This window comes from Lampris incognitus, chromosome 13 (genome assembly GCF_029633865.1).
Source record: "Lampris incognitus isolate fLamInc1 chromosome 13, fLamInc1.hap2, whole genome shotgun sequence".
Taxonomy (NCBI): domain Eukaryota; kingdom Metazoa; phylum Chordata; class Actinopteri; order Lampriformes; family Lampridae; genus Lampris; species Lampris incognitus.
Window position 1 is genome coordinate 34,930,391 of NC_079223.1, and position 26,500 is coordinate 34,956,890.

General features: G+C 46.3%; 1 protein-coding gene across 1 annotated transcript in view; it reads right to left on the bottom strand.

Moving 5' to 3' along the window:
- zmiz1a (zinc finger, MIZ-type containing 1a) overlaps nucleotides 1-26,500 on the bottom strand; it is a 77,216-nt gene that overhangs the window by 23,781 nt on the left and 26,935 nt on the right. Inside the window, exons 2-4 of the mRNA XM_056291766.1 lie at nucleotides 20,640-20,747; nucleotides 13,549-13,662; nucleotides 7,723-7,828 (exon numbers count right to left, since the gene is read on the bottom strand). Coding sequence (XP_056147741.1) covers nucleotides 7,723-7,828; nucleotides 13,549-13,662; nucleotides 20,640-20,708 — 289 coding nt within the window. The 5' untranslated portion in view covers nucleotides 20,709-20,747. The remainder of the gene's footprint in view (nucleotides 1-7,722; nucleotides 7,829-13,548; nucleotides 13,663-20,639; nucleotides 20,748-26,500) is intronic.

A 26,500-nucleotide genomic window follows, 5' to 3' on the forward strand; every position in this document is an offset into this window, starting at 1 on the left:
ATTTGTTCATCCGGTTTTGACAAGTGCAAAGTCTATTGTGTTTGGAGTGCAAAACGCATCACTGGGCTCTGCTGGGATATTAGCAAAATGAATACACTTTCCATTGTGGAAAAAAAAACCAAAACAAAAACAAACTAATTAACCACCCTAATGATACGGGACCAAACCATGCAGAAGCCAAAACCACAGCTGCCCCATTAAAGTATTTCCCCGCGTGCTCTATTTCCATAAACTTTATTGTGAAGTTTCATTGGTAGTTCTGGGGTTGCAAACAGGTTTCATCATCTAAAGCAAACCGCAGGAGAGTGTCAGAGGAGAAGTCCGCCTGCTAAAAATAAATCCTGTATCCTGTTAATAATTCAGCACACTACTGTTACTCAGCAGTAATTAAATATAAAAGTCTGTAAGGTTGATTGGGTCAGTAACACACGAGGATATGCCTACACCTGGTTCTACACACACGACTTGGATTGAAGATACGAAAGCTGGAGAGGAGAGAGAGAGCGAGAGAGAGAGAAAGTGAGAGAGAGAGAGAGAGAGAGAGAGAGAGAGAGAGAGAGAGAGAGAGAGAGAGAGAGAGAGAGAGAGAGAGAGAGAGAGAGAGAGAGAATTAGGTGAGGAAAATCAACCATTTCCAAGTAAAATACGATCAATAGGTGGGAAAAAAATGCAAAATTGTTGTGGGCCAAAGGAGGAGGGGGAGCGTATGTGTGAACCCCAGGTACACATGAGGGCTTACGTTCTGCACAGAGTGCTCACTGAGACTATGGGGAGTGCCCATTTACTTTCAGCTGCTCCTGCTCCTGCTATGCCTGCCGAATTATAAGAATTATGGGTTTGCGAAATGTTTTTCTATGAGCTGTGTGTGTGTGTGCGTGTGTGTGTGTGTGTGTAGCGTTTCAGTGCTTATGCTCGTTCTTTTTTTTTTCATAGGACATGGTGTGAATTATGGCCGCACCCTGGAAATTATCTGTCACTGTTGACACAGCAGATTGGTGGCTTTCCTGATGTGAAACACAGATTGCCAAGTGAGCATGCACTGCAGATTTACACAGCACTGACAGCATTCCACAGTCCTAGCATGACTGTTTTGACTTTTTGTGTGTGTGTTTTTATTATTATTTAAATCACAGCAGGAGGATGTTCATGTCTGCCAATCCAAAGCAAAGCTCAACTCCCTTTATGATATTTGCCTGAATATCATCTTAACTGTGTTATACTCTGTAGTACTCGACAGGCACAGTTCAATGTGGTGAGGCCTGAGAAAAGAAAACCACGGTAGTACATGTGCCATTACCAAACATCAGCATCTCAACAACCTTTATCATCATGATAATATGAAAAGGATCAGCTCTTGTAAAGGCAAACAGAAAGCCGTGCTCGCCATAACCGAACCTGTATGTGATGGCGCATAACTGTTTAGAGTTGTGACAAGGAGGATGTCTGGGTGGCATAGCGGTCTATTCCGTTGCCTACCAACACGGGGATCGCCGGTTCAAATCCCCGTGTTGCCTCCGGCTTGGTGGGGTGTCCCTACAGACACAACTGGCTGTGTCTGCGGGTGGGAAGCTGGATGTGGGTATGCGTCCTGGTCGCTGCACTAGCGTCTCCTCTGGTTGGCCGGAGCGCCTATTCAGGGGGGAGGGGGAAGAACTGGGGGGAATAGTGTGATCCTCCCACGCGCTACATCCTACCTGGCGAAACTCCTCACTGTCAGGTGAAAAGAAGCAGCTGGCAACTCCACGTGTATCGGTGGAGGCATTTGGTAGTCTGCAGCCCTCCCTGGATCGGCAGAGGGGAGGGCTGCAGACTACCACATGCCTTCTCTGATACACGTGGAGTCGCCAGCCGCTTCTTTTCACCTGACAGCGAGGAGTTTCACCAGGAGGAGTTTCGCCAGCAGCGACTGGGACGGCTCGGAAGAGTGGGGTAATTGGCCAAGTACAATTTGGAGAAAAGAAGGGGAAAATAACAAAATAACAAAAATAAATGAATAAATAAATAAAAATAAAAAGTTGTGACAAGGAGCATAGTAATTACCATCAAAGCTGTGTAATTTCAAACCACAATTAGTGAACACCATTACAGAGTTAACTTCCTACGTAGATTCTAGCTCTTCCTGTCTTTAGGCGGCATGATGAGGCGCTATCATCTGATATCGCATGTGCAACTGAATTATTATCCTCTCTTCCGGGGGAACAGGAACAAGCAGGAACCTGCGTCTATCTTTAACCTTTCACAGAGGTGGTAAAACATTGCTGTCATTCCAGGAGTTGACACCCTTATCCGGATCATGTCGGGGCATGTCGGAAAAGTAATGCTTAGACATGCAAAACAAACTCCCCAAGTCACATCTGGGATTAACCATTTTGTCCAATTAAAAATTTACCATTTTTAAACTATGACAACTGCGGATGCTGTGGAGGGAGACGCGCTGTCCATGCACAACTAGTACGGGAGGCAGCGCAAACACCAGTGAACGGCGAGGAGACGACGAGAAAAGTGGATAACGTGGTTATGACAGGGTCTAACTTCGGGCCTGTTATTGAATAGCAGGGAGATTGGGCTCCAAATTGAAGGACAACAAATTGATTTTAAACAGTTTGTTGACAGGCTGAAAGATTCACAAAAGCAAACCAGTAAAACTCTGGACAGATTAGTCGGATAATCTGATTTTCTGTCTGTCGAACATGTCAGTGGCCCGAAAGCTCCGAGTATTAGAGGTCTTTGTGTATGCGGGTGAGTCAAAGTACCTATTATGTAATGAATCCCCCAGCAGGTAGCCTGCTTAAACTAGGGTCCAGATTGTTACGGGTAAACATTAGCAACACTAACTAATACGATTTACAAGGACAGTATAAGGGTAGGACTTATTTAGATGTACGGTAAGAGTTTGAGCATGACAACTGGGGAAAAGAAAAGGATAGTGGTAAACGACAACTGATATATCATGGTAGAAACTAGGATAGCTTAACACTGGCAGTTCACTCCTTCGCTTATATCTATTCAATGTATGCTGCACGATGATTTACGGCACAACTGAGTCTACAACACTGCACACTTTCTCGATCAAATAAGAATTCATTGTGAACCAGGTGTGTTGGCACTCGAACTAAAACCGACATTTTGCGTTCTCGGTCAACATTATGAGGCACTGATCAAGATCCTGTGGTTAAACAGACTGACCTGTCATGCAAAGGTCCAGCTCAAATCTAAACCAGCCAAAGTGCCCATCAACAGTCTGCTCTGCACAAGGGTGTCAGCAAAATACCTGAGAATCTCAGGAGCAAATCAACAGCGAACACGGTTCATGATGCATAGTTGCACGGGATCTCAGAGCAAACGGTGCAAACACTAGCTAACCTAACACGAGATAAATTTCTCCGCTGGATGATTCCAGATTAGAGCAACGCTCCAATCTCCCAGCTACACTTTGAGATCACAATCTTCAGACAGTGCACGATCTCCAGAGCCCCCCTGAGCCTGCAGTTGTTTTAAACGTCTCTGTTTGAGTTGACCCAACACTCAAGTCATCTATTTAAACTTAAGCCAGAGAAGAATGCAGCTGAGACCTTTTCCTCTTGCTCTTGCAGGACGCTTCAATTCAGAAATGGATCTACTGAAAGCAGTGTACATTATCATTGTATAAAGAATAGAACTGTTTTCTGTATAGAAAACAAAATAAAAGGTAGTATGTCTTCACATACATACAATTCCTTCTATGGGCATAAGCAGGCTGCACTTATCAATAGTCTATCGGTACTGTATCAATACTTATATCTTTATAATTATTATATCAACTATAATATATAATATATATATTATTATATTAATTATAAATTATATTAATTATTAACATATTTTATAGATATATTATATATTACTATTAATTATATTAATATATTATATTATCATTATTTATGATATCATTATATTAATTATTTACAATTTTTTTATCGTATTATATCTTGGTGATTTTGACTGTTTTTTTTTTTTTGCTACAACCACCAAAGAAAAGGTATCTGAAGGTTTAACAATCACAATCCTGCTAGCCATTCTATTTAACTTAAACTGTTCATAAAATGAATGAAGAGGAATAATATCGGCTATCACAAGACTCCATTATATGATCCAACACTGAAAGCCTTGTAACTTCATGACAATTGGCATGAATGTTAAAAATAGAGGTTCCGATGTGCACAGTGAGTTTTATATGGTTGTCAGGTTTCGTTCTGCAATAGATCTCAATCTCTCACAAGCTCTGTGGTTAACAACTGCTGGCACAGTTTTTGAACAGTGAGGCTGTTGTGCAGATCGTTTACTGCTCAGCCCAATAACGCTTTGTACTATCTCTGGCATGGGTTGTTCTGCTGTTACGAGTATCATTCTCAATAATCACGACACCCTCTATGTCAGAGGAAAATCATAGCACCCATATGTAAACCACTTGGCCCAATGTATTGGCCATGTATTCCAATGTACTGGAATTGGGAGTTTTATTCCAAGATGGCACAGGTCGCTCCAGGTTTTTTTGATAGTTCTGTACTGGTTGGTTAGCAAGATATCTTTGTGGAAAGAAGAGGCAAGCATACACGGAAGGTAAGCACACATGCAAAAAGGACACAGCCAACATTACATACCCCCGCAGAGGCAAGAAATCTGTTAATCTTCTAGCATCCTCGTTTCGGAAATATGATTTAAATGCAACCAAACCACCAAACTTGGAACCTCTTCAGAAACCTTATTTTTAGCAAAAAGCTTCAATTTGAAAGTGTGTGGGAGGAAGTGGCTGCTAGATGATTTAGTGGTGGTTTGGAACATGATTGGTATTATTTGATTTCCTCATTTGTCGCTTATATGTTGCTGACAATTTTGTTTTTATTGCTTATATGTTTTTAACATTTTCAATAAAATTGATTGACTGACTGACTGGTGGTTGATTTGTTGATTTTCTTTGTAAAGACATCAATGTGGCAAGATTTCTTTGAGTAACAACTACTCTGGTAAAAACCTAATAACTCAGGCGTCCCTACAGACACAATTAGCCGTGTCTGTGGGTGGGAAGCCAGGTGTGGGTGTGTGTCCTGGTCACTGCACTAGCGCCTGGTTGGTCGGGGCGCCTGTTTGGGGGGGAGGGGGAACTGGGGGGAATAGCGGGATCCTCCCACGTGCTACGTCCCCCTGGCGAAACTCCTCACTGTCAGGTGAAAAGAAGCGGCTGGCGACTCCACATGTATCAGAGGAGACATGTGGTAGTCTGCAGCCCTCCCCGGATTGGCAGAGGGGGTGGAGCAGTAACCGGGACCACTCGGAAGAGTGGGGTAATTGGCCAAAAATTAAACTGGGGAGAAAAAGGGGGGTGGGGGGGAATAAAAAAAACAACAACAACAAAAAAACAACAAAAAAGCAACAAAACAAAACAAAAAACCCCAAAAAGAATGCTTTGTAGAGATAAATTAGCACAATTTTACAACCATTCATGTTGTCTTTTGCAAAGACTTGATGGCAATGCTTACTTAATTTTCTTGAATTATGCTGTGTAAGAAAGCTTCGATGTGATTGATCAGCAGTCCTAAGAGTCTGGCTCTTTCCCCGAGGAGCCTGCAGCGGAAAGCATCCCAGACTCCTGCCCCTCATCTGGGCTCTCAGGTGTCGGATGTGTGGCCCTCTTGTCGCCATGCCGGCTATTAGGATAATGCTGCGTCTGCACTTTTACACATACACCAATGCACGCACGAAAGCACGTGCATGTATGCACACATCTACGCAAACAAAATGAAGCTATCACGGACAGATATGCCAAAGAGCAGAGTCCTTTAACAGACAAAGCAAACAGAAAAAGTATTGGCTTCTAAAGCTGTGCTGTTTTTTTGTAAACGCATAAGTGCGGGTGCACGTTTGCAGTTCTGCGCCACAATGACTGCTGCTTCACCGCTCTCACCCTCCTGTCTGCTTCCTCAAGCAGACGCCCTCGTAACGGAGTTAAGACGGATGCTCAAGTGCGCAAGATCTGCCCCGAGTCACATCTGCGTACCACCTTGACTGACTGGCTTGACTGACTGCCTGCCGGCTTGCCTGTCTTGTTGGATTGCTGCCTGTGTCATATCTACCATCCCTCCCCCCCAGTATAATTACACTACAGCTCCCATTTGTCCTCTCTATGTAAACAGCCTTTCCTGAAACTCAGGACTGTCTTCTATTAGATCCCAGAACCATCAGTGGCCCTGCTGATGACTCTGGCTGTCAGTCTGCCCAGACAGAGCCATGCCTGAACAACAATCACATTACCCCAACACTGGAAAGCAGAGTGTGTGTGTGTGTGTGAGAGAGAGAGAGAGAGAGAGAGAGAGAGAGAGACAGACAGACAGACAGACAGACAGACAGACAGACAGACAGACAGACAGAGAGAGAGAGAGAGAGAGAGAGAGAGCGAGAGATGCAGTAATCAATATTGCATGCTTAACGTCCGTCTGCCCAACTAAGTTACTCCAACATGAAGCTTCCCACTATAGATGAAAGGGGATATTCAACGTGAGCAAATGTCTGCTTTATAGGGCCATATCCAATTGCTGCACACTGCAACTTCTGTGAGGAATTACAGGATCCTGGTGCTCTGTCGTCATTGCTGTTGCTGTTACGAAACAGCGCCATATTCGCCTTGTCAGGAAAACAAAGAAATCAGACAGTTTAATCAAAATACCCTGCGGTAACGACTGTCACTTATATAACTTCCAAACACGGGGTTTATCTGTATTCTGGAAGGCTGGCTCTGGTTTTGTCAGGTCTCTGTGAAGGCGCGGTGAACAGTCCAACACACACATCAACGACACCACTCCAGCCATCCGTCTTTTTCGCCCCTCCCTTCCCAGCACGTGCACGTTTCACTTTGACAAATGCACAAGAACAGACCACTCCGGCAGGATCACAGGAGGCCGGGTGGAGGTATGGATCGGAGGAAATTGGATTTGATAGGTAAATGTCTACAGATAGCATTACTACTCCCCCCTTCCTTCTCTCCTGCGCTCCTGCACTGCCTGCGTGTGTGTGTATGTACATGTATGTGTGTAGAGAATGCCAGACTGTTGAGTGAACTGTTTCTGTGTGGCTGCTACTCAGACACTTCATCCCTATGCCACATTAAAGTTTAACGGGAACTAAAAATATCGGACATTATACTGCTCCGTGGGCATCTGTGCCGACGTCTGTGGTCCGTGCTGTTTGTAGAAAATGAAAATGATAAATTACAATGGATTTGCAATAGACGTGATTAGGCTGTGAAGTTACACAACGAACCCTACCCTCACATTTCGCCTGCACAAAATGTACAAACACGACTTCCCCACAGTAAATATGACAAAAAGCATCAAGTGTCCAAGATGTTGATACAGCAAGGAAGAAAAGCAGGCATACATGCATCACTACACAACAGGATATTGAAATTCAATTTGTCTAGCAAGTAGAACATCCAAATATACCTTATCAACTGCTTAAAATAATAAGCTCCTACAAGTAATGAGCACCTATTGTGTGTCATGGCCAGCCTTTGCTTTGTAATGAGATTAATTATGGCGCTCCTTGTTTTCCTGGTCCTATAATTAAGTGTAATATAAAGGTACAAGGACCACTGCGTTTATTCAATCTACACCAAGTGAACAATGGTAAACCAGATGGGGGCGTGTTCAGGTTCCTGTTGGCACTTAAGCAACACACTGGGTGTCTTACCTGCAGACTTGGGTGTAAATTTGTCCCTGTTGGCGGCGCACACAGCCAGCAACCTGTAGCCCAGGTCCAAGTCGAAGCCCTGCTGAGCAGCTACACGACTCACCACCTGGACAAGGAGTGAGGGACAATTACGGCCCTTCAGCCTTTCAAGGGAATAATGAAACCACCATCACACAAACCGCTTGTGAACGATACATTTGAAGGCTGCTAAGTAGTGTGTCATGCAGATGAAGTCAATTTGGAATGAAAAGAGGCGGTTAGGGGGAGCGAATGTGGGAAATATAACAGCATATTTTTTCAACACCCTTTTTCAAAGCTCACCGAGATTTTTCTGCACTGGGAGGTATGTAGTGAGAATATTTTAGACATGAGAGAACAATGTGTTATGCCTGTGGAATGTTGTGTGTGTGTGTTTCTGTCAGAGAGTGGGCTAGTAGCATGCACACACACACACACACACACACACACACACACACACACACACACACACACACATACAACTGGCTCTTTTTCCTCCTTCTGTAAGCATATATCTTTTATCTATTTATCTATCTATTTGTCTATCTATCTATTTGTCTGTCATTCTGTCCAGCATCCCCGCGACCCTGAGATCAGGATAAACAATTTGGATAATGGATGGATGGATGGATGGCTGATCATCTCTTTGAATGAATAATCAATCTTGAGAGAGGAAAAAAAGCGATAATTAAGCTATCATGAGCTTCCTTTAAGCTTCCTTTAGCTGTTTAAATGAGGCTGATATTCTCAGCAATTGATAATTGCTATTGAGCTTCATTTAATATATGCATGGATTCAATTTATGTAAGGATAATCGCTATACACAAACACACACACAATGACACACAAACACATACAATGACACACAAACACAAGCTAAAGCGCTGATTAATGTGGAGTCTGGAGTCTGGATTGCCCTACTGATCCAGAGTCAGGATGAGTTTGGTGACTGTATCAGCATCCAAGAGAGGAGAAGGAGCCAAACCACAGTCTGCAGAAACAGCAGGCCAGTGAGCGCTGCCAGTCTCCTACACTAAGAAAAAGGTAACCCTCCAGCGCTGGTTGCGGCCTGAATTCTACCAAAATTAATCTCGTGTTGCTGGTTCAGTTTTCCGGACCAGCTGAGAAAATCTGGTTAGAGAAAATATTTGCTGTTCCTTAATAGGCCCACTCAGCAGCCAACAGTACAACACTGTGCAGCTCTCTGGTGTGAATTGTTTAGTTGTGCAAGTGTTGAGGAGTGTGGCATTGGAAGAAGCCCATGCATGCTTTGTGAATTAACCTCGAGTCAACAGTAGAAAAATTTTTAAAAAATTAAATAAAGTCTTCTTTCACCGTGCAACTTTGAGAGGGATCAGTTTTTAACAATGTTTTTGCATTGATGATTTCAGAGAGTTTCGGAGCGTGCACCTTCAGAAACCTCTAGCTGTTTTGTTTTGTTTTGTTTTGTTTTGATTATCCCCCCCCCAATTGTATCAGGCCAATTACCCCACTCTTCAGAGTGGTCCCGGTCGCTGCGCCACCTCTTCTGCCAATCCGGGGAGGGCTGCAGACTACCTACCACATGCCTCCTCTGATACATGTGGAGTTGCCAGCCGCTTCTTTTCACCTGACAGTGAGGAGTTTCACCAAGGGGATGTGACGCGTGGAAGGATCCCGCTATTCCCCCCAGTTCCCCGTCCCCCCCAAACAGGCACCCCGACTGACCAGCGGAGGTGCTATTGCAATGTCCAGGACACATACCCACATCCGGCTTACCACCCGCAGACATGGCCAACTGCGTCCGTAGGGATGCCCGACCAAGGCGGAGGTAACATGGGGATTAAAACCAGCGATCCCCATGTAGGTAAGCAATGGAATACACTGCCATGTCATCCAGACACCCCCAACCTCTAGTTGTTTAAGGGCATAATGAGTATGGTGAGAGTTATCAGCTCAAAGGAGGCAGGAGTGTATCGATATTGAAGGGAGGAATCCTTCTGCTATTATCTGCCAACAGATGACAGCTCCGCCGCTCCTTCTTGACTCCAAATCACACATTCCCACTTACAAGGTCAGCTGGGTTGCCTGTAAGGGAGACGGCACAAAAGGCTGGCAGTGATCATGAAGTGATCTCTGTCACAGCAAGCACATCTGCCTGGGCATTAAAAGACACTGGAGAGCATTGGCACAGCACTAAAGGGTTTGCAGTTGCATCATCTCAATTAAAAAAAAAACAACCGTTGAGAATTGATCCCGTTTGCGCAGAAAGCCGTGGCATATTTTCTCTTCCTCACTCGAAGCTGACGCGGCATCTTATTCTCTTCTCTGTGGTTTTGCGGTGCTACACCCTCAAAACGTTTTATGTGAAGCAAACTTGAATTCCAAGCATCGTGGCGTCAAAGCTGTTTCAACATCCAAGCTATTCGATTTGACCATCTGACGAGATTGACGTTTTTGACAGTCAGTCCAATCATGTTCTTGTCAATCATTTAATTTCCTGCCCGACCGCGTCCAGCCTGCAAGTTAGTCAGCAGCAGCAAAGCCACGCAGCCACAGAGGCGAGCGTAGATCCAACAGTGATTTAACACCTCATAAGCCTTTTTCAGAATAATCTCCTTCTGAGGATGTACATTTTTGGTTGGTATAAAAAAAAAAAGACAGGGGACAGGGGTTGGAGGGTAACTGGGCCGTTCAAACCCTAGTTCAGGTACATGGGACGGTGTTTTAAGTAGGGGGGCTGCCAACTAAGAGGAAAAGTATTGCGGCGAGCCGGCGTAGAAGAATGAGTCGAGGGGCATAGATCACTTTTTAATCGCAACCCCTGTGCCCCCATACACCGCACGACCCCAGGAGCGCTCTTTTATTCACACCGGCCAGAACAGACCTGAACTGACAACAACGTTAACGACCCCCCCCCCCCATCCCCATGTCCCAAGTGGCGACATCAGTCCCGGCCACGGTCCTACAGTCAGTTAGTCAGTAAACGGTCTCCTCCTTAGTCTGAGTCGAACTCCCAAAACAACTCAAAAATAACCACAACATGAACACCACATCATTAAAACACAATTGTAAATCTAACATTAACAGTCCCATCAGCCATTGCGCTCCCCCAGCGCAGAACCGGCGACAGTCGGAGCGACTGCCTCCCCGAGTCGCCACAGTATGACGTCATTGTTTGGTTTGTAAGGCGCGTGTGTAGCAGACTTGGCACGTTTACTCACTTTATTATTAAAAATGTACCTTCCACCCAGCCCTCGCCCACTGTTCAAAATGAAGGTGTTTTATTTTTATTTTTTGCTTTTGTACGTTAAGAAAAGTTAGGCATACTGTTGGGTCTAAGACGTTACACAGCCACCTGCCACCCACCACTAGGAGGTGCTGCAGCCCCCCCAGCCCGCGCTAATGCCCCAGTTGGTCTATTTGCTGCAAGAAACAAAAAAAAAATTGTTCAGCAGTCTTGTTGTGTGGTGCCGAAACGGTTGCACAGCTCATACACCAGCAGTAACAAGTCTACTACAGCGGTGACATAAAACAAAACGAACAGGTCCTGTGACAGGAATTATATAGGCTGCTGTAGGCATTGGCTCCGCGCTAAGAAAATACACCAAAATGTCGGCACGCTGTCATGTCTCAGGTTTCTCGATAGGCAGCAGAAAACCCATCCGTATGTGCACGCTGTAAAAAAAGAAAAGAAAAAAAGAAGAAGAAGAAGAAGAAGAAAAAAAGCTCGTACTGTCAAGTGACAGATAGAGCTATCAGGTGAAGCGCTGACAGCTTAGACATGTCATCTTTTATTGGCTTCAGAGCCGATCCTCCACCAGGAAGAACACCATGGAGGACGAGCTCTATACAGTCAGTTAGAAGAAGCAGGTGGCTCCGCAGAAGACATACATACTGTGTGTGTGCGTGTGTGCGAACACCCAACGCGCCTGTGAGTGTATTTCAACTTCGCATTCAAATACGTCCGTGCTGTGAGGTAGCCGTATGATAACAAGCCTCGTCGGCTTATGAGACAGAGTGTTTTTGTAGTGCACGCTGTAATTCTCTAGATAAGGAGTCATTTTGTTCTGTAAGACTGATTAAACAATTTAGCTGATGAAAAAAAGCCCCGTGCTAAGAGGGAACTCATTGGGTGGGGGGGGATGGGGGGGTTCTGTACAGCTCTTTATCAGCCTTTAAGAAGTTTTCATTCAGATTTACACATTAATGAGCCTTTATCCATTAGCTCCCACTGCCAATTCCGTAGAGGACAATGTTTCCTCCAGTCTTTCAAAGACTCATCTGGGATAAACACCTACAATAGTGGTGTCTCTGGTTCAAGGCCCCTCACGTGTGTGTGTGTGTGTGTGTGTGTGTGTGTGTGTGTGTGTGTGTGTGTGTGTGTGTGTGTGTGTGTGTGTGTGTGTGTGTTTGTGTGTATTCTCTCCTACACTTGGTACCTGCAGGTCAGGTCTCTGGCTCAGTGCCCAGATCAATGAAGAGTAGTTGGTGAACTGAAAAAGGTTAGCCAGAGGTGACTGGCTACCCACAGCCCTGCTGAAGTCCCTCACTCTTGTGTGTGTGTGTGTGTGTGTGTGTGTGTGTGTGTGTGTGTGACACACAAAGTGGAGAGGAGACAGGCGGGTTGACAAGGACTTTAACCTCTGTTACTGGGCCATAACAGCCTGAGCAACTGCCTTGGAACACACACACACACACACACACACACACACACACACACACACACAAAAACAAAACAAACCCTGGTGAAACTTAATCTTGCTACGGTCTTTTTTTTTTTTTTTTTTTGTGGATTTTTTCCTCTTTTTCTCCCCAATTGCAGTTGGCTAATTACCCCACTCTTTCGAGACGTCCCGGTCGCTGCTCCACCCCGTCTGCCGATCCGGGGCGGGCTGCAGACTACCACATGCCTCCTCCGATACATGTGGAGTCGCCAGCCGCTTCTTTTCACCTGACAGTGAAGAGTTTCACCAGGGGGAGGTAGCGTGTGGGAGGATCACGCCATTCCCCCCACTTCCCCTTGCCCCCTGAACAGGCGCCCCATCCGACCAGAGGGGCCGCTAGTGCAGTGACCAGGAATGGATGCCTGACCAAGCCGGAGGTAACATGAGGATTAGAACCGGCGATCCCCATGTTGATAGGCAACGGAATAGACCACTACACTACCCAGACGCCCGGCTCCAGTCTTAATTTAACCAAATAGTTACCTTGGGGAAAAAACAGATGTACGCAAACTTTTGAGACTAAATTCCGAAAGCAGGTGTCTAGCATTGGAATGAAAGAGAAATGCAAAAGCACTGCTGTGATGAAGGTGTAGCTCACAGGACACTGCTAATGGGTTTCTGGTGATTTCTCAAGAGAGTCTGTTGGCAAATTAGAATCGGAAAATAGGAAAATAGTTTGGGCTCTTGTCAACCAGTCCAAAACGACTAGGTCTTTAAACAGGTGCGTGAGCCAAATGCATATGAGATGAGCTACAGAAAATTGCTCGCACACTTGATGTCAAACAAAAGCAATATCCATACCGAGGATCCTTAAACCATCCTTACACCTCAGTGTGGCTTTTCCCTTTGTTTGATTATCAGTGTACGAGCAGTTTTCTACATCTCATCTCATTGACAAATTAGTAATAATTTAAAGAATCATTGGGTGCACATTTCAACAGCCTCAAAAATAAAAAAAGGACAAGTTCCAGGTGCGATAAGATAAACAAAGCGTTCCTTATCTTGATCCCAAAGTATCCAAAGCCTTTTAATTACTGTTTTGTTCATGTCTGCAAAAAGTACTTGAAAAACACAAAGAAGCCCATAATTGCTGTTTGCGTACCGTCAGACATCCCATGAGGCTTTGCTCGAAAGGTCTCTGGAAGGCCCGGGGATCTCCACACCAGTCCAACAGCTCTGTGGCTGCCGTCTGGAAGTTGGCTGGGTTCTGTAAGTGCTGTGCAAACAACAAGGGAGGGGAAACTGCTGTTAGAAACAAGGGGAAATAATGAGACTGTTTTGGGTTTTTTTTTTCAGATTCAGAACAAATTGGAAAAACATTGGAACAGAATAGTTTTGTAGCCTGTTCCCTCCCTCCCAGACCTGCTTTGGCTTGATTTAATGCCTTGTGTTTCTCCACAACCCTGTGAGGACCCTGACTGTCTCCGATACACGCCCACTCAGGGCTCTGCTGCATTGTGGAAAGAAGATCACACCCATATCAACAATGATGCCAGTGTTTCTTGTTAATCTCTCTTGGCAACACCCTCTTCTTCACTTTAACCCTCACCCCCATGACCCACACAGCAACCAAATCCTACCCTTCAATCTTCTCTCTCTTTCTTCCCCTCATGCTTGGCCCCTTCTCCGCGAGTAACAGAGCCTCAGCCCTACAAGTCTGCAGCCTAGCTTGGCTCTGCACAATCCCGGCGTCTATGTGCACAAATTCAATACACACCGTTGGTGAGTTGTCTAATCTTTCTATCTCTCTCTTCTTCTTCTTCTCTCTCTCTCTCGCCTTCTGTCCTGTTCATTGAGGTCTCAAACAGTTGAGTCTTTTCTTCCCTGTGACTGAGAACTACCAAGGCTGGCAATGAGAGGTTTTCACAATGGGCTCCCTTTCTCCACAGCTCAGGAGGTTAATAGCTCTGAAATGGCGCAGAGCTGCGGCTTGTTCAGTCGGTGAGACTGAGCCCACTTAAAAGCATTTATTATTCTCATCTGGGCTGAAGCGTTTTGTTTTGTGGCTCCTCACAGAGAAGGTAGACTTATTGTCTTTAGGGGGCGGCAGAGGTGAGCGTTATGAATGGGGGAGCTTTTTGGCAGCGCCTCACAATAAGCTTCAGAGGACCGAGTGCGGCCCAACATGCGAGGCTCGGTGTCCGCCCACAGAGCAAATCCCTGAGATGATATCATGAGCTCCAAGAGGGGCCTTGAATGACTCATCTTTTGTGATGGGAAGATTAGCCATTGTGGATGTAGTGGTGGACTCCAGGCCTCACAGAGGATTGACTGATGATGAGATGCAAAGAGAGTGAGAGGAATAGAAAGATACTCTTGGTGAGCGAGAGGGAGGGGAAAGAGCCTGTTCCAGATGAGTGATATAATCTGGCATTATTGCTGCTTGATGGGAGTTGTATCAGCCTCTGGCACGAGAGGAATCAGAACAAGCACAGCAGGGGCTGTCTGCCTGGATCTGAACTCACAGCTCTTCCTGCTGCAGTGTCTGCTGCCTACTCTGCCTGACAACCTGAACTCTGGTATGAGGAGGAGGACAGCATGGTGAAATAGCACGACTGAGATGGGGAGGGTGAGCGAAAGGGATGGGGGATGAAATCGGTTTCTCCTGCTGCCGCTTTTTAGATGAAGACAGGGCAGGACAGTTCGAGGAAAGAACAACAACAGCGTAATGGATGCAAAGCACAACTGTTGTGCAACTTTTGTTATGAACAGAGCGGCACGGCATCATCGGCTTAAGTTTGCAATTGGAATCAGACGTAGCCCTGACTGCACATTTTCAGCTGAGTCGCTAACATTACATATCATTTATATAACAGCCTGACTGGGCGCTTAACTGTCGGCATTGTAAAATAGATGCTGTAGCACCGCTTTTACGGAGCTAAAGTTAGCTCGTCTGAATCAAGTTTGCGACCAACCAACAACCCAGAGTAGCAAGCTGACACATCGGAAACACTTTGAAACTCTTGTCAAAAGATTGACTTGCTTGGGCATGTTAAAGGTGACAGAGCAGTCTTGCTTGAATCTCTGTCAATAGCGTTTCTGTGAAATCCTACTTTGAGCGAAACCAAATGGGCAAAACCAATACAAGTGACGGAATACAAAGGAAAGGCTACGAGAGGAAAGTGGTGGGGGTGCAGGAAAAAAAATGTTTTTGCTAGTTTTCTTTCCAGTGAGGATTATAATGTTAATAAAAAACACAAAATCTTCACTATCTTGCAAAATCATATACTATTTCTGCATAGATGGTACATGCATGAGACTAAACAGTAGTTTGAGTGAGTGCGCTGGAAGCCAGGTTCGCGAGGTACTTCGCGTCTATGAAAAAGAGAGAATAGCAGCAGCAGCGGCAGCAGCAGCAGCAGTGGCGGCGGTTGTGGTGGCAGAGTTTTGGCAGACACACAGCCAGACGTCTGACAGACTTCAAAGTCTCTTGTCCTCCACAAGGTGATGGACTGTCCTCGTTTAAACCCCGGTCAGACCCGAGCCAGCGATCAGACTGTTCAGTACCTGCCCGGCTGCCTGAAAAACAGCTCAACACTTGGCTCTGGACCAGCAGCTCTCCCCAAACCAAAACAACACCCTGCTGGCAATGCGGGCACAAGCGCTCAGTTCACTGACTAAATGTCTTTGAAGTCTACTTCACCACAAGTCCTTTCACAGCCCAAGCTGGCAGATGCAGAAAGAAAACATTCACTTTACAACGAGTGACTGTACTCGCAGATCCCGATTTTATTCAGAACGGCTAAAATGCTATCTTACACATACAATCAATGTTTTATATCAACAACCAAAGGACCGAGCGAATCACTAAGGATGTGTTGTGATGCCCTTCCTGGGTGTCAGTTCATGGACTGATGTCAGCTCCACCAGCTTGGCGTGCAACCGCAAAATGGGAACAGTGGAGGATCAGTATCCACTGCTCTGTCTGAAAAGAAGGCATGAATGTGGGCACTCGGGAGATGAGGTGGGGGGACGGCGAGGGGGATCGAGGGGGTGACAGGAGAAAGACGAATGTCACTGCGGAGTCATAAACTAACCCGAGAGCCCTTTCATTCACCTATTCACTGTAATGCATGCCGTCGCATGGCTGTTGAGAGAAATAAAGGCTCACACCCACATGCGTACACTGCAAACAAATAAACCCACAGACAGGCAGCCAGCTCCACCAGACTATTAACCAGAAGCAGAGGCGGTAGCCCTGGGCTATGTCGCTCTGCCTTTCTGTCTGTACGACTGTCTGTCTGTCTGTCCCTCTGTCTGCAGTCTGTGTCTGAGTCCCCTTGTAAGCTGGCAACTAAGGAATTGTTGAAGCCAAACCACAACAAAGGGCCTGCAAACCTCAAGAGTTAGAAAAGTGATGTCAGGGAACACAGGACTGAATGAGAAAATGAAGAAGTTGGCCGATGGGAGAACATCTTTTTAGTCACTCTAGATTTTTTTTTTTTTTAGCCCTTTATGGAGCACTCTTTGAAGTCTCTCTCTCTCTCTCTCTCTCTCTCTTTGTTACTCTGGCTCTGACCCTGTGCAACATGATCAGTGTGACTGGAGCTAATGGCCAGACTAACAGATGCCCATATAAGGTGCTGAGAGGAGAAACGAGGAAAAAGGGAGAGAGGAGAGGAGAGGTTAAGAAAGGAAAGGGCAAGGGAGGGGACGGAGTGATCGGCTATGATGAGCAGAGGAGAGGAGAGGAGAGGAGAGGAGAGGAGAGGAGAGGACCAGTTAAGGAATAACATCTCTTCTCTCCAAGTCACAAAACCATTTGTGCATAAAAGTGAAAGAGGTTAAGAGTTAAAAGTGCTCTTACACATGCAGTGGATGTCTAAACACAGGAGGGATGCTCTGTACTCATGCACACCAAAAACACAACCAAAAACACATATACATACACACACTACAGCGGAGCAATATACATAAAACAAAAACACATTTAACAAGAGTTCTATCAGTATTGTGATGATGTATTTGACAATGCACGATCTGATGTCGCCATGTTGGTGTTGTTTTATGACATCATAATTAATGCTGCTCCTGGACCATCATTGCAACGGACCAATCCCGTTGTTGTGATGTCGTGCCTTTGCAATATGGGGAAAAAGACTTGAAAAATACCCAAGCTAACCAAACTCAAAGCTAACCTAATAACCTAAAGCTAACCTAATACCCAAGCTAACCTAACATAACCTCAACCTAACCTTTACCTTACCCTGACCTTTACGGATAGCTAACCCACAACCTAATCCCACAGCCATCTTTTTCCCTGAGTCGCAAGGGCACGACAGCACAACAACATGAATGGTCTGTTGCAAAGAAGGCCCTGGAGCAACATTATTATGATGTCATACGAGTGACACCAAAACCCAGGATGCGCAAGCCAGTGCATTCTTAGTGCCGGTCCCAAGCCCGGATAAATGGGGAGGGTTGCGTCAGGAAGGGCATCCGGCGTAACATCTTTGCCAAATCAAATATGTGGATCATAAATAAGATTTCCATACCGGATCTCGAGGCCCGGGTTACCAACGACCACCACCAGTACTGTCAACCAGCAGGGTGCCAGTGGAAACTACGCTACTGTTGGCCAAAAGGAGAAGGAGAGGGGGAAGGCATGTCCAGAGGCAGCGATAGAGGAGGAAGGGTAGGAGTGTGGATGCGAGAGTCGGAACTTTTAATGTTGGCACTATGACTGGTGAAGGGAGAGAGCTTGCTGGTATGATGGAAAGAAGAAAGGTAGGTATACCGTGTGTGCAAGAGACCAGGTGGAAGCGGAGTAAGGCCAGGGGTATCAGAGGTGGGTTCAAACTCTTCTACCATGGTGTGAAAGGGAGGAGAAATGGGATAGGGGTAATTCTGAAGGAAGAGTATGTCAAGAGTGTGTTGGAGGTGAAGAGAGTGTCAGACAGAGTGATGAGTATGAAGCCAGAAATCAAAGGTGTATTGCTGAATGTTATCGGCGCATATGCCCCGCAAGTTGGGTGTGAGATGGACGAGAAAGAAGAATTCTGGAGTGAGTTGAACGACGTGGTAGAGAGGGTACCCAAGGAGGAGGGAGTGGTGATTGGAGTGGACTTCAATGGACATGTTGGTGAAGGGAACAGAGGTGATAAGGAAGTGATGGGTAGGTATGGTGTCAAGGAGAGAAATGTGGAAGGACAGATGGTGGTGGATTTTGCAAAAAGGATGGAAATGGCTGTGGTGAATACGTATTTCAAGAAGAGGGTTCACAGGGTGATGTACAAGAGTGGAGGAAAGTGCATACAGGTGGACTATATCTTATGTAGAAGGCGCGATCGAAAAGGGATTGGAGACTGCAAGGTGGTGACAGAGGAAACCGTGGCTAGGCAGCATCAGATGGTGGTCTGTAGGATGACTTTGGAGACCAAGAAGAGGAAGCGAGTGAAAGCAGAGCCAAAGATCAAATGGTGGAAGTTGAAGAAGGAAGACTGTTGTGTGGAGTTCAGGGAGGAGTTAACAGAGGCACTGGATGGTAGTGAAGAGTTGCCATATGGCTGGGCAACCACTGCAGAAATAGTGAGGGAGACAGCTAGAAAGGTACTTGGTGTGTCATCAGGACAGAGGAAGGAAGACAAGGAGACTTGGTGGTGGAATGAGGAAGTACAGCAAATTATGCAGTGGAGGAGGTTGGCAAAGAAGAAATGGGATAGTAAGAGAGATGAAGAATGTAGACAGGAGTACAAGGAGATGCAGCATAAAGCAAAGAGAGAGGTGGCAAAGGCAAAGGAAAAGGTGTATGGTGAGTTGTATGTCAGGTTAGACCCTAAAGAAGGAGAAAGGACTTGTACTGATTGACTAGACAGAGGGACAAAGCTGCGAAGGATGTGCATCAAGTTAGGGCGAGCAAGGATAGAGATGGAAATGTGCTGACAAGCGAGGAGAGTGTGCTGAGAAGGTTGAAGGAGTACTTTGAGGGGCTGATGAATGAAGAAAATGAGAGACAGAAAAGGTTGGATGATGTTGGGATAGTGAATCAGGAAGTGCAGTGGATTAGCAAGGAGGAAGTGAGGGCAGCTATGAAGAGGATGAAGAGTGGAAAGGCAGTTGGTCCTTTGATATCTTGGAATATTTAAATTTACACGGATATGTCAGCTGGAAGTTTTATGCTTCTTTTTCGATTTGGTTCATGCTACTATTTGCGAAGGCAAGTTTGCCAATCTGTCGCTTGCCATATATTTCCTCATACTCTTATAAGTGCTTCCTTCATAGGTGGGTGAGCAGATAGCAGGTGTTTCCCTTTCAGGAAGTTCAATTTAATGGTGGTGCTTACAGATTGCAAGCTGCAGGCTCATTGAGGAAGATCTAAGATCTGAGATCAGCCTGAGGAAGATCTAACTGATCCAAACGTTGTCAAATAAAATAACTTTTCATAGGAATCTAGTTTGCAGACCTTACTCCTTCATACTGGTTTTGCTATTTTTGTCTTGCACCCTAATCTTTTCTAGATACTTGGTTCCTCGTCAGAAGCTGCAGTTTGTTGTCCAGCCATCCATTATCCAAGACACTTATCCTAATTAGGGTTGCGGGATGCTGGAGCCTATCCCAGCAGTCATTGGGCGGCAGGTGGGGAGATACCCTGGACAGGCCGCCAGTCCATCACAGGGCCGACTCTTACACACACACATTCAGACCTAGTATGGCCGATTCACCTGACCTACATATCTTTGGACTGTGGGAGGAAACCTGAGCACCTGGAGGAAACCCACGCACACGGGGAGAACATGCAAACTCCACACAGAGGATAACCCCCAAGGTTGGACAACCCTGGGGTTCGAACCCAGGGCCTTCTTGCTGTGAGGCAACAGCCCTAACCACTGAGCCACTGTGCCGCCCTCAGTTCGTTGTCATTATTTGTAAAATACAATTATGACAGATGACCAAACCAACACAGCAATTCACTTGGTTACTAATATTTTCGAAATTCACACATTTTCTTTGTTCCCCATGTTTATCCTAAAAGTCATGCTGCATTTGTGAGGCTCTTGTGAAGTGAATTAAAGAAGGGTGCATCAAATGACCACCAACAGGATGGCAAGTCTATTTAAGTTTGGTATATTGGCCATACCAATGTTAAATGAAAGGTGGTATGACAAGTTTAAACGTTGGTTTGGCTGTGATATTGGCATGCACACACACACACAAACACACACACACACACTTGTTTGGCGCATACAAACATACCTGTTTGATGCACTGCAGCCTGTCATTGGTCTGCTGGATGTGCCGGTCCATCGACGGTAATGTGTTCATCCTGATGCCTCTATCGGGACGCCATTAAAGTTCTTAACTCTGGGGGACAAGGGAAGAGACACGTCTGTTAATGTCAGTGTTGACTTACAGTAAAAACGTTTCAGCAGTGTGAAAAGTTTGACGTGTACGTCATCAAAAGAGCAGTTTGCCAGTTTGACAGCTTTACAACAATGACATGACATCTGAAAGAGCCCCGTTTGTTGGTTTCGAGTGATACCTCCTCAAAGGGCATGGTAGGTATGCCTGGAGTGCAATTTCTTGGCTAGTGCTTGAAGCGCTCTGACAACAATTTAGGATTCATCACCGCTGTGATACTAAAACCATCAATAGCAAATTGAAATGAGAGGAAAATAAATAAACTCTATGGCCTTAGGGCAGTAAAACCTGCCCCTGGTTACACAACCTGCCCATTCAGGTATAAGAACTGAGAGGAGGAACGCTAATTCTCTCCATTTCAAAGAGCCACAAGTAACAGTCAAGGTTGTCAGACTGCCTTTGATGACTTAATCATGCCCATATCTAACAGAGGATGAGCCTTGGCTTTGCAGCATCTTTCTTTCAGCATCATCTCTTACCTTCTTCAGCGCTCTCATTCATATTTGATATTAAACAGCAACAAAAACACTAGTTTCAGTCCCAACCCTATAGCCCTACCAAGCTCCGAGTGAGGAGGTGAGGATGGATGGATAGATACGTTAGCGGTTAGCCTAGCGAGGCCTCCATCCCTCCATCTTCTTTTTTTTTTAACCTCCCCCTTTTTTTTTCTCCCCAATTGTATCCGGCCAATTACCCCACTCTTCCAAGCTGTCCAGGTCGCTGCTCCACCCCGTCTGCCGATCCAGGAAGGGCTGTAGACTACCACCTGCCTCCTCCAATACATGTGGAGTCGCCAGCCGCTTCTTTTTACCTGACAGTGAACAGTTCCGCCAGGGGAGACATAGCACATGGGAGGATCACACTATTCCCCCCAGTTCCTCCTATGCCTTGAACAGGCACCCTGAAAGACCAGAGGAGGCGCTAGTGCAGCAACCAAGACACATACCCACATCCGGCTTCCCACCCGCAGACATGCCCAATTGTGTCTGTAGGGATGCCTGAGCAAGCCGGAGCTAACACGGGATTCGAACCGGCGACCCCCATGTTGGTAGGCAACGGAATAGACCGCTATGCTACTCGGACACCCACCCATCCCTCCATCTGTGTTGGTCAACTTTACAAAACTGGTAAAATAAAATCATCCTGATCTGGGGGCTAGGGCTCTAAGAGGCTGCTCAGTACTGATAAAGGGTCCCCCTAGATCGCCTGCTGAGAGGAAGAGAGAGCGATAATGGCAATGAAGAGGGGAGAGAGAAGCCATTGCAGTATAGGCGAAATTTAGCACTCAGCTGGCGAGTTTTCATTGATAATCCATGGTGGGCTTAGGTCTTAGAGGGAAGACTCTAAACACATGTATTTGCACAAGTGTGCAAATACACGATCACAGACACAAACACAAACAGAAATCCACACTCGCACACAAGAGTCTGTAAACACAAAGGCTTTCATTCCTCCCTTTGATTAAGTGGAAAGGTAAAACTTCAAAGGGACATTTTAAGAGCAAGAATGTATTACTAATCCTCTGAGCTTAAACATTACCATAGTAGAATTACCTGGAGGGTACTTAAGAAGTCTTGCATATTGGCTGATACATTACACCCATGAGCAGGGGGGGGGGATTCTGGAGCAAAACAAGCTGCTTGTGGTCAAATAGCAGGAAACAGTGAGTCAAGGAAAAAGGTCCTTTGGGCTGCGTGAGGGTGGTGCTGCAGGGTACAGACCGTAAAAGTTCCTTCTCACAAAAGGGCTAACTTTACACTTTCAACAGAAACGAACCCTTTCTGACCACAGGTAATATGCCCTTTGCAGTTCAGGGGGTCAGCTGGCTGTACGGTGCTGCAGTGCCACTCGGTGACCAAGAGATGTCTCTCTCTTCTACTTGTAACCAGGCTGGCTCTTACATGTAAGGCACCCGGGGCACAGCGGCATAGAGAAGTACCGCTACAAACAACCCTCGGCAGCCAGGGAGTTCCGCTGACCGCTAACTGGACAAACTCTGGCCCAGCAATTGGGTGTCTGACCATGCGGTGGCTATTGATTAACCCCTCTCCCTCATGTGCCCCCTCACACCATGTGCCAAGACCTAAGAATAAGGGATGGGGGGGGTGGAGACAACTTCAACTGCCCCTCTCCTCCTCTCTCTTTCTTTCCTTCTCTCTCCAGCGCTTTCAATTTGGGCCAGCACCCCCACCCTCCCTCCCACCCGGTGGGTGGTGTTTCTGTTTGTCGTTCAAAAGACAGGCCCTTCTCTGCCTCTGAAAAGGGGGAAAACAAGTGAGGTGGAAAGGCGGACGGGCGGGTGGTTGGGACCAGAGTGCGCAACATGTCCAGTCGGTGACGTCTGTCTATCCGGTGAACTGTCCAGGATGACAGGGAGGATGATGGATGCCCCCACCCACCCACCCACCCATCCCTGTCAGGGGTAAAAAAAAAAAAAAAAAAACCCAGCTTGCATAATAGCTGAGACCTTGGTGGAAATGCAGCTGACTCCAATCCCCCAGCCCCCGTCTGTTTACTATCAAAATAAAGCACACGAATCCGTCATCCGACCTGACCGGGTTATCTGAAGTCAAGTTCAATGGTTTAACTGGAGCCCAATGTTTTAACACCACAATGCAGTCGTCTCTCTCTCCCTTTCCTCTGTGCGACGACTGACTACAGCCAAACCGACAAACAATTTCAATAATAAGTGAGGTGTGGGTATCACATGAGTGTGCATGTGTGTGTGTGTGTGTGTGTGTGTGTAAAATGGACGGGGGGGGGTCCTTTTTTTTTTAAAGCCATTTGGGGTTTTTTCTTAAACAAAGACTTCTCAAATGAATGTAATTGCTCAACTGCGCGTGGAGCCGCCGAAGAGGGGCCTGCCGCATCTTTACTGTCTACCACACATCTTAATCAGTTTCACTCAGCACTGCTTACCAGAGGTGCAAAGCAAAGGATTACACATCCAATTATGCTGCGCGTATCGCAACCCGCCTTTAAAACAGCAGTAGGAGGCTGCTATGAATCATAGAAGGGTAAAGCGCGAACAACACTAACATCCAAGGAAGCCTCTCACACACACACACACACAACACGTATGCCACACACACACACACACACACACACACACACACACACACACACACACACACACACACACACACACACACACATACACACACATACACTTCACAAACTTGTTCCCTCCCTTTCTTTCTGCCAGCAAAACAAGCCAGGGGAAGTGGGGCAAGAAATAAGTGCTCAGACACAAAAGCACGGTAATATGAAAAGCACTGGCGTATGGCAGAGAGAGGGCGAGAGGGGTCAGATTCAGAGGAGAGACAGCAAGAGTGAGACAGTGAGGGAAGAGGGGGAGAGAGAGAGAGAAAGAGAGAGATATGAAATTATCTCTTCATTATCAGAAGCAGCACACACGTGTACTATACACACACACACACACACACACACACACACACACACACACGTGAATATGTACAGAGTATGATGACTCAGAGCATGAGTGATTTCTCATTTCAGGAGACAAATGACTACCTTTCTCAAGTGGAGCTTGCTTTGTGAATGTGATCACTCACCGGGGTGTTGGGGGGGGGGGGTGTTGCACGGGGCCGGTTACATAGGAGCCCGTGATGCAAGCCATTTCTCTGCACTGCATAAGAGCGCATTACAAATTGTTGCAGCTGCAGAAGAAATTGTGCGACTCCAGGGAAAAAAGGAAAGCGGGTTTCTAGTCTGATAATTTATCGTTGCATTTTTTTTTTGTGGACACCTGCTGCGGTTCTGGACGGGTTTCACACGCCCTGCCCGGGGTCATGAAACTTCCTCCGCGTGTGAGGGACTTTATATTTGAGAAGTTGAGCAAAATAACGTAACCAAATTTGGGATTAGGGGATTTTCATGCGTTAAGAGCTGAAACTAAGTCCTTGGGTGGTGCTCTAATGCAGCGCCCCTTTGCCTACCCTATCTGCTAAGTGTAGAGGGCAGTGCTGAATAATATGAAGACCAGCCTGGTGAATCCTCATTATGAAATGAGAATATGAAAAAGGAGACAGACGGAGAGAGTGTGTGTGAGAGTGAGAGACAGAGAGAGAGACAGAGAGAGAGAGAGAGAGAGAGAGAGAGAGAGAGAGAGAGAGAGAGAGAGAGAGAGAGAGAGAGAGAGAGAGAGAGAGAGAGAGAGTGCCTATCACTCCTTCTCTCGAGGCAAGGTGGGAGAGATTGTCTGTCCTCCTCCCCACGCTTGTTAGATGTGTAGGTGTAGCTGTTCTTTGTATTGCTCACATTGCCAGTGTCCTTTTTTTGGCCCCTTCTCTTATGCACTCAGACATCATTACAGCCACCCAACGTGTCTCTCCTTCACCACCTTCCATTTTCTATTCCATCATTTTCCTCTTCTCTCCGAGTCTCATATCTAAGCCCTCCTGTCACTCCACCTCCTTGCCCCCCCCCCGGCCCGACCTCCATCCTCCCCCTTTTCCCAGGGCCCCGTGCGGGGTGCTGCCATAACAGGAGGTGGAATGGATTCATTTGCTCTAATGTGGTTTGGGCTGCAGTGTGGCACGGCACAGCGCGACATTCTCTCCCAGTGCACAAAGCCTCTCCATCTCTCTCTCTCTCTCTTTCCATCTCTCTCTCTCTCGCTCCTCTCCCTCTCTCTCCTCTCTCTCTCTCTCTGCAGTTCATGTGTTTTCAAACAGGCCAATCAACACCACTCAGCTGTGCTGGCCTCTCCCTCCGCCTCTCCCTCCCTCTCTCCCTCCCTCCCTCCCTTCCCATCGACAATTTCTGCACTCAGTTTGTCTGTAAAAGCCACCAGGCCTCTCTCTTTCTCTTGTGCGTGCACACACACACACACACACACACACACACACACACACACACACACACACACACACACACACACACACACACACACACACACACACACACTATTTTCCCACTCTCAAGCTACAATTTCTTCATTTTCCAAGCCTAGTTTCAACATTATATCCCTTCCCCGCTCGCTCTCCGTCTCTCATTCACTCCCGCACTGCCTTCATTCATTCTGTTCATTGTGTTATTTGGTAGACTCCCTGCTAATCCCATCCTCCGCTAATCTCTGCCCCTCTCCTTTTCACTGTTTTTACTCTTTAAGCCCTCTATGCCTACATCGGTCCCGCTAACCTTTACGGAACGACCCTCTTCACCCGATCCGAACCCCTCCATTTAAAAAATGTGAAACAACTCCGGAGGGTGAGGAAAAAAAAAAAAAAAAAGGCTATCAATTCATGACCAATTTAAACTCTCCATTTTCTTGTTTGTTTACCTTCTGTTTTAATGTGACAACCACAGCAGCACCGGGCAGCTATGTAACACCCAACACGGCAAATGCAAACAGCTGTGATGAGGGGACATATGAGCTGCTCTGTTGCCGCCTATAAATATGGTGCTTCTGTTGCGGGGTATTGCAGGTATGTGCCACCAGATACCCCCGGGACTAGCCCATCATTCCACCACTCAACGTGTGAGATTGAAAAAAAGAGCACAATGTACTAAGTGAGCACAGATGCAACCCATCTTGGTTGATGTATCATGGCGAATGCTCGCTTGGGAGTTGGCAGACTAGCGTGAGGCTTTCTGAGCTTCTCCACTTAAGTTTCTGAGTGAGATGGACTCGGGCTCTGTTAGCTACTCCTGGGGAGCGCGGCTGCTGTGTT